The sequence below is a fragment of the Chamaea fasciata genome, unplaced genomic scaffold (genome assembly GCF_029207755.1).
Source record: "Chamaea fasciata isolate MVZ Bird 193981 ecotype frontalis unplaced genomic scaffold, bChaFas1.0.hap1 SCAF_22, whole genome shotgun sequence".
In the NCBI taxonomy this organism is placed as follows: Eukaryota; Metazoa; Chordata; class Aves; order Passeriformes; family Sylviidae; genus Chamaea; species Chamaea fasciata.
This window is the reverse complement of record NW_027094107.1, coordinates 1,060,331-1,073,008: the sequence shown is the minus strand read 5'-3', so window position 1 is coordinate 1,073,008 and position 12,678 is coordinate 1,060,331. Positions and strand designations below refer to the sequence as shown.

Sequence of the window (12,678 nt, the reverse complement as noted above, 5' to 3'; positions counted from 1 at the left end):
GATATATAATTTCCTGGTGAGGACAAGCCACACATCTAAGTTTTCATTAATGCTGTCAGTTAAATGGATGGGTGACTTCACATGATTTTTGTGTTCCCAATATTTTTTATTTCTTTTTCAAGTAAAACCGAAAAAGATCCTTTGGGAAGGATCAGGGATCAGGGTTGATCCTCTGCTGAGTTATGTTGTTTGCAAAACCAAGTTTTTTCTCTGCAGCCCTGAGAGGATATGAAAATATTTACCTTCATTCTGACATAGAGAAGGAACCCATTCTACATATCAACCCTTTCTGCTCGATGCTTAAAGGTCTGTTAATACAGAAAATCCATGCTTGTGGATGGAAATCACGTGGGTGAGATTAATCCTGTATGGTTTGGGGAGTCACACCATACTGCTGCCAGCTCCCAGACGGAGAACCCCGGGAGATTCGGGAGCGTTTTTGGCGAGAGGAGGCTGGCTCTGGGCTCACAGCCCCACCCACCAGGGGCGGTGATGCTCGGGCGTTTTCTGCTCCCGCAGAACAACAGGTGGCTGCCTTCCCCCGCAGGCAGGGCACGGGGGAGGTGAGGAATTCGCTCAATACTCGATTTGTTTCCAGTGTCTGATGGGAGTAAGGATGGGGGCAAACTGTGCTGCTTCAAGTAACACTCACACAGACCACCAGAGGGTTTTCTCGCCCAGACACTCCCTGTGGCCAGCAGCTGGTTTGGAATAGTGGCACCACCTGAGCCTTTTTGTCCCTCAGATCCACGGGTGGGAAGGTACAGAGCAGTCAGTGACTCATCATTGCCAGCACTGTGCCTCTTTATTTTTGTAAAAATCCCCATTTTCTACAGCAGATGGACAAGTGGGAAGGGAACAGCCTGCAGGAGGGGAAGGGTATGGCTGTGAGACCTGCGGTGCTCCAAGATGCAGCAAAACTGTGCAAAAGTTCCAATAACTGCTTCTTAAAGCCAAAGAATGCCAGACTCCGCTAGAAGCCACTCAGCAAACACAGGCCAACACATCCTGACAGTCTCTTTTCCCAGACACATCCCTCAGGTCTGGGACGCTGCAAATGATAACAAAAAGAGGGGGAAGGCATTCTTCTATTTCTCAGTGGGAAAGGTTTTAAAATATACTGGCATTGTACAGACAAATGAGGCACCCTGTGTGCCACCGGAGCTGTGAATGTGTCAAGTGGGACAGAGATTTTATGTGAAATGAAGCTTTAGAAAGGAAAACTTGTCATTTTTGTGTGAGAAGACAGGGCTGCATTCCATAAGAGTACTGTATAAAAATACCCAGTCTGCCCAAAGATACCATCTGATATATAAAGAGATTACTCATTTATTTAAAGGATAGTTACCGAATAAGTTTTAAAGTGTTGTGAGACTCTTCTGAATTAACGTTCCTTAGTGTGATGGAAAGAAGCTCAGTCCAGACACGTACCTCAGGGGCAGTTTTGGCTGAGATCAGAGCACTCAGAATTTGGTACTGTCATTTTCCAATAGTAGGTCTGATATTTTATGTCAACAAAAGTCTGTCAATAAAAGCTGAGTCTGTCCTGCAGACTTTTGGATACAAGGCCTTTCTGCAGAGAGTTGTGCTGGGAAGCTAACGTGGTTTAGTTGCTGATTTAGTGCATTAGAACATTTCTGGTCTAGGTAAGTTGTAGCTTTTGAATGGAGAAGTTTTCCAGGGTAAGTCAGATGTTGAGCCTGGCCTGGGCTGCCTCGTGATGGCCCAATGAATGCCACCTACCAAACCAATCTGAGCAGCGTAGAGTTTTGTTAATTTTAAATGTCATTGACTAACTCAGTAGCCATCTGTCTTGGTTGGATTAATATCCTGATCATCAGACAAAATTTTGGCTCTTGTGCAGTACTGAGAGTGGAGGAGCCAATCTTCAGATGTGGTGTGAAGGCACCATCCTGCCTGGTGCTGTCCCCATAGAGGATAACCTGGATAACCTGCAGCCTGCCTCTTTTTCCAAGGAAACCCAGCCAAGCATGGCATGGAGAGACACTGCTGAGAGGGAATTTCTTGCTGTATTCCCTCACACAATCACTGTTCTGGTTCACTGTTCCAAGCCAGGCTGGACAGGGCTTGGAGCAACCTGGGATAGTGGAAGATGTCCCTGCCCATGGCAGGGGCTGGAATGAGATGATGTTTAAGGTCCTTTCTAACCCAAACCATTCGGGGATTTTATGATTCATAGATGTCGGGGTTAATGAAGCAAAAAGGAATTTTTCAGTATAAGGAAGCAATGTTTAAATGGTTTTGTACTCAATACATCAGTGAGAAGTAGCACTAGTCCTGCCCATGGATCCAGTGTATCCAGTGGGGATGTTACTTGTCATTCTGCTTCCCCCCTGCCAACCATCTGTAAAATCCCAGAAATTCCCAGTCCAAACAGATCACCCAGACCTTTAAAGGAAAGCAAAAAACCTGTTGTACACAGAGCATTTGAAGAAAAACTTTGTGCTACTATCACAGGTCCATGTGACAGTGTCTTCTCTAGTTTTGCGCTGGGTTTGTGTGAGGACTTCACACTTTCCAAGCCCTTGGAGAGAGGAGCATTTGCAAATAAAAGTGTTTGTACGTGTGGAAAACATCCAGGGGGTTTTATTGCTGAACTAGAGTTAGGCTGTAATAAAGTGGATAAGCTGTGTAAGATACCTGCCCTTTAGAGACGTGGCTGAAACAATTCACTGCAGGTTTTCCTGTGAGAAGCAGCGGCTCTCCCAGGAGGGCTTTGCCATATTTGGCTCCATCTTTTCCATCCACAGAAGCAAAGCCTACCTCTGTGCGTCACTCACAGGACTGGGTCAGATTGTTGTTCCATAAATTCAAATAAACATTTCTTTCCCCCTTGACATTCCGTCAGGATATTTGAATCCAATCACGTCTTTCAGTGAGTTTATTTTCCATCTGCATGTTCCCTATTAGTCTGTCTCCAAAGCTGTTCCCACTATTCCTTACTGCAGTGCCAGGCCTGGGCATTTCCTCAGCTTTCTTTGGAGGAAAACAAATGAAAAAATCTTTGGAAGAACTCGTCTGTCTTTTAAGGAAGAAAACCCAATATGAGAGAACATGTTATTATGAACTTGAGTCTGTTAGGAGAGCAGTGTCAATCGGGCTCCCAAAATTACACTGCATTTTAATTACTGAGTGATACTGGGGAGCCTGAAAGGCATAAAAATGTGTTCAACTCAGTTAATGTAAAGGAGGAAAAAGGAAGAGGTAGAGTGTCTTTTAAGATTTTTTTAATCTCATTTCCTGCTGCTGCTGCTTCTTTTTATTTTCAACCTTGTTTAAACTTTGGCTTTATTCTCTTTCCTCTTTAAAGTTCTGTCTCTTTTTGATATCTGGCATGCAACTATTCACTAAAGGGGTTCTAATGTCAGCAAGATGTAGTTCCAGCAGGTGATGAAACGTTTCTGTATTTGTGAAACTCCATTGTTTATTGCCATTCAAGTGAAAAAAGAGAACAATCCAATATTTTCCTTCTTGAATGGGAGAAATGCCTGAGAATTTTCAATTCTGTGACAATTTCTGTGTGTGCCCTGTGGGCTCTTCCCACTTACACCACTTAAACTTTGTTAATTCAGAGAGCGAGGTCAGCAAACACAGGCTCCAGGACACATTCTGCTGTGTTTCTCTGGGTTTTTGGCTGTCATTAATGTGGTGTTTCCCATTTTCTGCAAGGCTTTTAGAGGGGTGTGAGCCTCCCCTGACAGCAGCAGGCTTCTGTAATGTCGATTTCACGGAGGCTGCTGCACACATGCTGCCCGTGGTGCCAACAGCCAGGGACACTCTCCAGATGCTGCTGAGCACTCTGCAAGAAGTCGTGGGGCTCAAGAGGCAGCCAGAGCTTCTTGCCACCACCTTCTGCTGAACAAAACACCTTTCCCAAGCCCTCTCTTTGCTCCCTAAGTGGTGGGAATCCTGCTGTGCATCTCCACGTCCGTGAACTGCTGCACGTTCTCCGTGCTCTCTGGGGACGTGATGGGGGACACAACGTGCTTCAGGCGCAGCAGCATGGAGAAAAGCAGGATCAGGAGGAGAGCCAGCAGGGTCAGGAACAGTCCCACGTACACGTAGAGGCCGGAATATTTGTCTGCTGTTGTGTCTACTTCCGTAGCCAGGGTTGGGAGGTGGACACGGCCAGTCAGGTTTCCGCGGAACTTGAAATAGATCTCAGTCATTGCTCTCTGTCAGCTTTGGTCCATTGTCCGGATTTACCTTCAGATCTCCTGTCTCCCCTCAGCAGACTCACAAAGGAGGTCAGGAGAGGAAACTTGGCACAGATGGCTTCAGCAAGAGATGCTCCATCCTCTGGGTGTCAAGGCTGCTGCTCACACAGTTGAGCAAACTGCGAGGGACAGGCCTTTGCAAACCATTTTGCACGTTGCTGTCATAATGACAACGAGCATCACACTTGTGCTTTACACTTCCTTCTGGCTTTTATTCCATCCTAAAAATACTCTGGGCCTCCTTTTGGTAGGTCACCTCCTTTGGATGGTGAAAAGCTTTGGTCCTTCTCTCAAGCTGAGCCACGAAGGTTTGCACAGCTTTGGTCTTTGCAGGCGTTGTTTTTCCAGACAGACGGAGCAATCAGCTTGCTGCCAGCTTCTCTCTCCCACAGCAGGTGGTTTATCCTTGCGTGAGCTGGGGAAGGTGGTTTTCTGCTTTGCCAAAAAACGTCTGGGGGATCTCTTCTCTCCTAATTCAGGGCTTGAGGAGTATGGAGTTGTGAGTTTCTCATTAAGAAGGGTCAAAAAGTCAGCTTTCTGAAGGAAAAAAAGTGAGAGAAAGAGAGAAATGACAACAGGCACCAAAATAGCCTAGCCTGGATGTGGTATCTTTAGAGCGAATAGATAAGAAAACCCATGTCATGCTCCTGTGAGACACTTTGAGATGGGGAGAAGCACTGAAAACTGTGCAAATCTAATTGTTAATGTCCTCTCTGGTAGCACATTACTTCAGGAAAGAAGAAGGCCCCACAGGCTGTGGAATCAGATGTCAGAGAGGGAGATATGAATCCAGTCAGTGTTTTTCACCATGTGTCTCATTTATTGTCTATCAACACCCTCTTTTTGTGAGGCTGGATGCACCTGGCAGCTGTCCAGAGCCCCACCTGTCCCCGTGGAGCAACTCTGCTGCAGGATGTGACACTTCCCTCACCTCCTGGCAGCAGAACTTACTAGAAATTGGGGAAATCTTAACATTTGAGCAGTTTCAGTTCTTCCAGCTGGAAACAGAAAATGAAAATGCTGAAATTTCACAGTAAATGGTGTCTTCAAAAGCATCATAAAACCAGAATTTTGGTTTTAGCTGAAACAAGAACGAAAGCACTGAACAAACAGATGCAATCATTTATAATGTCCACTGCCTATAAACCTACAGGAGATGGAAATAGAGTAATATTAACATGGTAATATACTGTGATAATCAGAATAAATGAAACTTTAGGTCAGTATGACGAAAACTCTGACACGTGACATTTCACCTAAATGACATATTGCTGCGAAACATTATGACTTTCAGGGGGCACAGACTTTCACTACCAGCAAGAAAGACCTGCTTTGGGGCCAAAGTGTCATGAGGAAACATCTGATTTGCTGAGTTTTTGGGGAAGAGACATGAGGGTTTGGATACTCTTTGCCTCCCAACTCCTTCTCTGGTACCGAAGCATTTGAGATAACAGCCATCCAGTTTAGGGAGTACTGGAGCAGGTCCTGCTCAGTAATAAACTAGCCCAAATCGCTGATTGAACAAATGACCTGGGGATTTGACTTCTGCAGCCCCTGTGTGGGCAGAGGACTCTGAGCTGTGCTGTGTGTAGGAGGCTGTGGGCAAGCTCAGCATTTTCCAGGGGCTGGCCCAACCCCTCTGGAGCCAGTTATTCTGGCAGAGGGCTTGGTGCTAATGCAGAGGTGTGGGCAGGGCAGCCAGGCTCCTCTGCTCTCAATTACAGGGCAATAACTGTGATTTTCACACTTGGAATCTATAAATGGAAATTCTTCCCCCATGAAGAATATTCTCATGTTACACAGCAGGTGGGAAATAGAGGGTGTGAAGGTAACTGTATTAAATTCTGGTCTTACAATATGATTTCTCTGCTGATAATGAAGTGCAACCAGTCTGGAATCTGACACTTGTGTGAGTTAAAGTACAGAGCCATGTCTTTGCCCATCCCATCTGCTCTGTTACTGAGAGAAAAAGCCAGAGCTTGTTTCTCTCCTTAACGAGCAGAGAGCCTAATGGCTTTATATCTTTCATAAAATTAGACTGCAGAATACTAAGGACATTAGCCTGAAGTTCAATAATTAACTACAAACCGAGATTTGAATTAGTAAAGCTCAGCTGGGTGTTTATTGATAAAAGGAGCAGATTAATAGTAAGAAGTATTAGCAATGGGGAGCTGGCACTGTTTGGGGTTGTTTTTAGGCTCAGCTATAGATTTGTCAGGAGCAATCAACTATTCAGACTGTTGAAAGCTGCAACGTTAACTGCATCTTTTCCAGAAATGAGCCAGAAATAATTCAATAGCTCCAGGCAGCCCCAAAGATTTTTGCTTTTCAATCTACCTGTTATCCCATTGGGCACATCTTTTTGGATAGCAGTAGATTTAGAATTTGTACAATCCCCTTTAAGGAATAAAAGCTGAATGACTGTAGAGACCAACATGATGTGAGAATAAGTGGTACACAATAATTCTGTGAGTAAAGCAGGTCAGACTCTGACTGTGTGACTCAGATTGGAGGAGGCAGAACCTCACTGCTTACCATGAGGAGACCTCAAGTTCATGGAGACAGGAGCATTCCCTGTGGTCTCAGTTTCCAAGATTTAGTCATTCTCTGGCTGAACAATGCTCCAGTTCTGAGTGATCACTGGTGCTCACTGGGTGCAGATTGGTTCTAAGCAGACACTTGGGGTTTTTTTTATATCAGGGATTAAAAAAAACCAAACCCAAACCCAACACATTTCATTTAATAAAAATCCGTAATGAAAATAGAAGCCTTCATACACAACAGGAGAAGGGTTTTTTTTTTCCCCAGAGTGTGTTGCTGAGCCAGGAAATTCATCAGCCAAAACTTCACGGGCACTGACATTACCAGCCTCCCACTGCAGCTACCAGGGTGAACCTCAGTTCTGGGGAGCATTTATGGAGCCTGCCCTGCTCTACTCTGCACATCTGGGGGTCACAGGGGAGCAGAAAGGAAGATTTCCCCCCAGACAGTGCACACAGGCAGTGCAAACTGATCCTGCAGCTGCAGTAAACGTTTTTTTTTTGTCTTGCCCACCTGCTTCCTTCTGCTCCCATGCTCAGTGTGAGCACCACTTGCCAGCACAGCAGCTCTGGAAGTGCAGGCAACTTTCCTGAGTTCCCCTTCGCCTCTCCTGCCGCTCTGGCTCTTACAAACAGGTGAATGGGAAAAAACAGAACAGTGATTTGTGAATCTTCTCCAAGTGCGGGAGGGTTTGGGGCTGAACACACGGCACCAGGTGTGCTCTGTCTAGGTCACCTTTACAGAAAAATATCAGCACTGAAAAAAACGCAAAGAAAACATCAAAATGATCAATTCCACCCATGGCTTGCATGTTCTCCCTCAGAGCCAGGGAGGGTCTGAGGAGGGGAAGAGAGGCAGGGGGGTGATGGTGTCTCCTCTTTCCGTGGCTGAGAGGGGATTTTGTTCTCATGCTGACCATGTGTGAGAGCGCACAGGGAGAGAGCAGAATAAAGCCCAGTTACCTTTCAGAGCCGGCAGCAGCAGCAGCAGCAGCGCTGGGATGAGGCGCCGGAGTCCCTGCTCCACGCCACGGGCTCGCCGCTGATTTCCCCGGCAACATCTCCCCCAGGTAGTGGGATGCGCGCAGAAAGGATTTGCCGTCTTCTTGCCGGGGTCAGGACGGTGTCCTTGCAGCCAAGTGCGCTTTTCCTCCTGTGCTATCGATCTCCCTGGCAGGGATGGCTCCGGATCCCGGGATGTCACCAGAGCAGCATCCCCGGGGGCAGCCGCGGCAGGGGCCGAGGAGCTGCCCCGGCTGTGCTGGGATGGAGCGGGCGGACCCTCCCTCCTCCCTCGGCAGCCGCAGCAACAGGCTCGGAGGGAAGGGAGGGAGGCTCGGAGTGAGCTCAGCTCGCTGCAAAGTTTGTGCGAGGCTCGGCTTAACTCTTTCGTGCTTGCGAGGCTGCTCTGCCTGCTGATGGAGGAGTGAGACCTGAGCCTGCAGGGCAGCTTGGCAGCTTCTCTCATTTTCTAGGGGATGCAAAGGTTTGGTGGTGGGGTTTTCGTTCTTGTTGGTTTTTTTTTTGTGGGTTTTTAAAATTTCTTTGTTTGTTTTGGGGTTTTTTTTTTTGGGGGGGGGTGGGGTGGAGGGTTTTTTGGGGTTTTGGGGGGTTTTTTGTGGCTTTTTTTTTTTTTTTTTTTTTTTTTTTTTTAGGTTTTTTCGGTTGGTTGGTTGGCTGGTTTTGGGTTTTTTTAGGGCTTGTTTATTTGTTTGTTTTGGGGGTTTCTTTTAGGGGTTTTTTTTGTTGTTTGTTTTGTGCCTCCTGGGAAGGGTTACCCGGTGAGGGCTCCCAGCTGGGTTCCTGTCTGAAGAAGAGACAAGTGTCACCTTTCAGCTGAGACCTTCAGGAGAGTCCCCAAGTGTGAGGATTCCCATTGTTTCTTCTTCATGTCAGAGCCGGGACTAATGCACGGGACGCCATTGTCGTGGTTAGACTCAGATTATTAATTCTTATCTAAAGCACAGTCTCACGAATTGTAAGTTCTAGCTAACAAAGTAGGAAATGGTGGCGCCTCTAACTCTTTCCAAGGTTTTTTAATCAATAATTACCCAATAACACGATGACACCTATATTATTTATACTTCTAACCCAATAATTGATTACTTCAGGTCCTCAATGCGGACCCTTTCACCTAATAAAAAACCACCCAAAACCACGAAGAAGAAGGAAGAAGAAAGTGAAGAAGAACTTAGACAACACCCAAAATCTTCCATCTTGCTCTATATACACTATTATGTACTAAAATCTTAAATCTAAGTTTTTTACCCTGTAAGATCACACAGCTCCATTCAAACTACACACCCACAACCCCAGCGCTATCACTTTATTTCAGAAACCTATTCCAAGGCCTCAAGCCAAATACAGTACTTGCTTGATTTTGGCCAATTTACCAATGTGTGAAGCACAAGTTTACAGACAAGATGCCACAGAAATGGGGCAGAAGGAGGCAGGGTTGGGTGAGAACCCAAACCACGGGGATCCTCTGATTGCCACACCTTTTAACCTGCATTTCTCCACCCTCCCAGGATGACAGAGGGGGGATGTTCTTTGACAGATGTCACATTGCAGCTGTCCCCAAGGCGTCACCAGCACACGAGATGAGGCAGCTGCAGTGTGCAGCTCTGAGCACTGAGCTTGTGCAGCTGTGCGCAGCTGGATTTCATCTGCCCGCGTCCCTGTGCCCCGGCAAGGGCTGGAGCCCTTCATGGGGTGAGCCTGACCCACAGCCCCACACTGACCTCTGGGCTTGTGCAACTGCCCAGATAGTCTTCCACGGCCTGAGTTTGGGCGCTGCAAACCAGCTTCCCCTCTGAAAAGTGGGTCCCACACAGGGGTTTGGGAAAGACAAGTTAATTCTTTCTCTCTGCAGCTTTCTGTGTGACAAAATAGAGACATTTAATCTCCAAAGTGTCTCCCAGAATAGCTTTCCCTCTCTGGTTCCCCATGGCCACAGCCTGAGCAGAGGGGCCAAAGGGTAATGAAAGCCAGAGCTGCACAGCTCTTTCATCCTCCTGGGATGCAGAGCTGCATTGTAAATCCATCTCTCGAAAGGCTCTTCAGTCTCTGGGGTTCACAAGCACAGTGTATTATTACAGCGCAGCACTCTTTAGATAAATAAAACACAGTCCCTTAAAAGGAACCCCAATTCCTCCATGCTTCTGTGCAGGGATGAACTCTCTAAAACCAAAACATAAAAGGTGGCTTTGACTGCTGATTTTATTTCATATTTCTTTTGTTGCAATATCAAGTTCTGTCCCCAGTATTGCAGTCTATGCCACCACTCCCTGCCAGGCACACCGGAATGAAAGTACAGTGATAGAGCAGAAGGAAGACTGTGAATTTTCCCCCTGGAATTGCTACAATTGCTGCTTCACCAACAAACCACTGACAGCACCTCCAGACCCTTGCTACACGTCCTTGCATTTAAGCAGAAACAAGTGAGAGCTCTGTTTTAGCAGGAATTATGTTGCTGGTTGAATTTATGAGACCCAGAAGAGACAGATATGTTGAAACCTTGCATCCTTGCCTGCTATATAATGCTAATGAGCAGTGCTGAAATGAAAGGCTCTTTCCCTGTCCATGCCATCCAGCTTCTCTGCTCAGCTTTTTATTCCCCTTTGTTGATTTTGCACCAAATTATCTCTCCCTTTTGTAGGACCCAAGCTGCTGCTTGCTGGGTGGGTGCACTTGGATTTCTTGTTTGCTTTGTAGCAGGGTATAATAATGACAGATGAATTTTAAATGCTGCCACAATTTATCCCAGCTGAGGCTGATGAATACTTGGCTGAATGATTGCTGAATTCCCGAATTGTGGGGAAGTATGTAAATTTTTGGGACAATCAGTGACAAATTTGTTTTACATGAAATGGAGGTGTACAAATTCCCTTGGAGATACTCAGAGATGTGACCCCAGTGAATGTATATTTTCCAACAGCCTTTGGGAATTTGGGGGCAAAACAACCAGGGAGCTTGTTGGACTCTTTCCTTTGCACCCTTTGCACTATTTGACCTGTGTTTCAAGCTTTCAATCAGGTCACTTTGCACATCTTTCTCATAATGATCCCCACCAGTCTTAGAGTGAAATTTGGATTTAAGAAGCAAACAAGATCTCTGAATGATTGTTAGTGAGTATAATCTGCGTGCTCCTGTAGGGATTCTTGTGTTATCCTAACTCATGAATTCTATGAACACAGTAAATGCGTATTTTGGGTCTTTAAAAATTCCTTGCAGTGCAGCTGCAGTGAATGGAGGGATGCTGAAGCAAGGGGTAGCTGTTTGTCTCGGCAGGTCTCTTCTTGGGATCTGTTGTAAATATATTTTTGTTCTAGTATGTTTTGATCCGTACCACAAACAGGCTTGTAGGACACGTAAAGAGACATGTCTTGGTAGATTTTGGATCAGGGGTGGAGGGAATTTTACATATGATAGATATTCAGGTTCGTGTGAAGTGGCTCCAGCTGCTTTGAGGGAGGAACATCCACAGTCCAAGGGGTGGCAACCCCGAAAGCAAAGACAGTTTCCTCAGGCTTGTTTCTTGCTTAGGTCCCAACCAAATGCACTGACTTCTCTCTGTCTCATTTCTTTCTCATGAGAAAGGAGAAATTATTGGTCCCTCTCCCCCCAAAAGTGCTACGCAAATGCAGTGGTCATGTGTCCCCTGCTGCAGCAGCCAGAGCAGAGCAGAGCCAGCCCCACACAATCTCCTTTTGTCCAGCACTGAGTCTGAAAATGCTCATGAGTTTGGACTGAAAGAGTTTTGTTGCTTTGAACGGCTCCGGGGCTGTTTTGACAATTTGGCTTTGTTTGGATCTTCATCGTGGCAATGCTTCGGTTTATTTATGGAAACTCAGTCTCCCACAGATGACTGAAGAAGTTCAGTGTTGTCTGATGTTGCTGCTAATTTTTAGGAGCATTTCTAATTTGATTTACATTTGTCAGTGAAGGGCTACATTGTTCTGCACAAAATTCTGTCTGGAACAGCCCTGAGCTTCATTTTTGTGAGTGAGCTTGTGGAGAAGGCATTGCATGTCCCCAAAAATGGGATTAACACCCCTTGCAGAGAGGACTGGCAGTGCTGGAGATCCATCAATGAGGACTGGCTCAGGTAGGGCACTGAGCAGGCTCCTGTGAACATCCTTTGGAGCTGGGGGGATTTGGGAAGCAGATTCCACCAGGACCCAAACCACAAGTTCGTGCCAGCCACCCTCCATCAAGCTTCCACGTGGATCACCTGGGCCTTGGCAAAAATTTATTGAAAAATGAGGCAGGGATTGAACTTTAAACAGATCTTGTGTTCACCAGTAGTCCAGAATATTATTATTTCTCCTGAAGTAGGATAGTTCTTGCAGCAGTGTCTATTTTTAGAGGAGTTCAGCACAAATTCAGCACCCAGGAGCTTCGTGCAGGTCTGGAGAAACTTTGAGATGTGCTGATGCTTTGGTTTTGGCTGGCCAGTTGCTAAGATACAACCTGAGAGATGACAGGGAGCCACTGTGCTTCAGTCACTGCAAATGGGCTCTTGCTTTTCACCCTCCCAGCCCAGCCTGTCCCAGGGCTCACCAGGGCGTTGAACCACGATTTTCTCACCCTTGGCTAAAATCTTAACTTTTTGAAATCATGATTCTGCACTGTGTCACCACTGGTGGCTGCAGACTAAACACAACTCCCGGGCCTTGCTGTGACCAGAGGAAAGCAGCCTGGCCTCCAGGAGATGAGATGAGATGAGATGAGATGAGATGAGATGAGATGAGATGAGATGAGATGAGATGAGATGAGATGAGATGAGATAAGGTAGTTTGTGTCCTGATGGAACGCTAGAAATTTAGATTTAAGATTTTAATATGTGTGAGTCAAGATGGAGGATTTTGGGTGTTGTCTAAGTCCTCCTTCTTGACCTT

The 12,678-nt window shown here is 46.2% G+C and overlaps 1 protein-coding gene across 1 annotated transcript; it reads right to left on the bottom strand.

Moving 5' to 3' along the window:
• Positions 1–680: 680 nt before the first annotated feature.
• SERTM2 (serine rich and transmembrane domain containing 2) lies at positions 681–8,063 on the bottom strand. Its single transcript, XM_066202652.1, has 2 exons — positions 7,742–8,063; positions 681–4,775 (listed from the first exon to the last, which is right to left on the bottom strand). Exon 2 carries the CDS (start codon positions 4,188–4,190, stop codon positions 3,915–3,917), a length of 276 nt encoding a protein of 91 aa, XP_066058749.1. The 5' UTR covers positions 4,191–4,775; positions 7,742–8,063; the 3' UTR covers positions 681–3,914.
• Between the last annotated feature and the right edge of the window lie 4,615 nt (positions 8,064–12,678).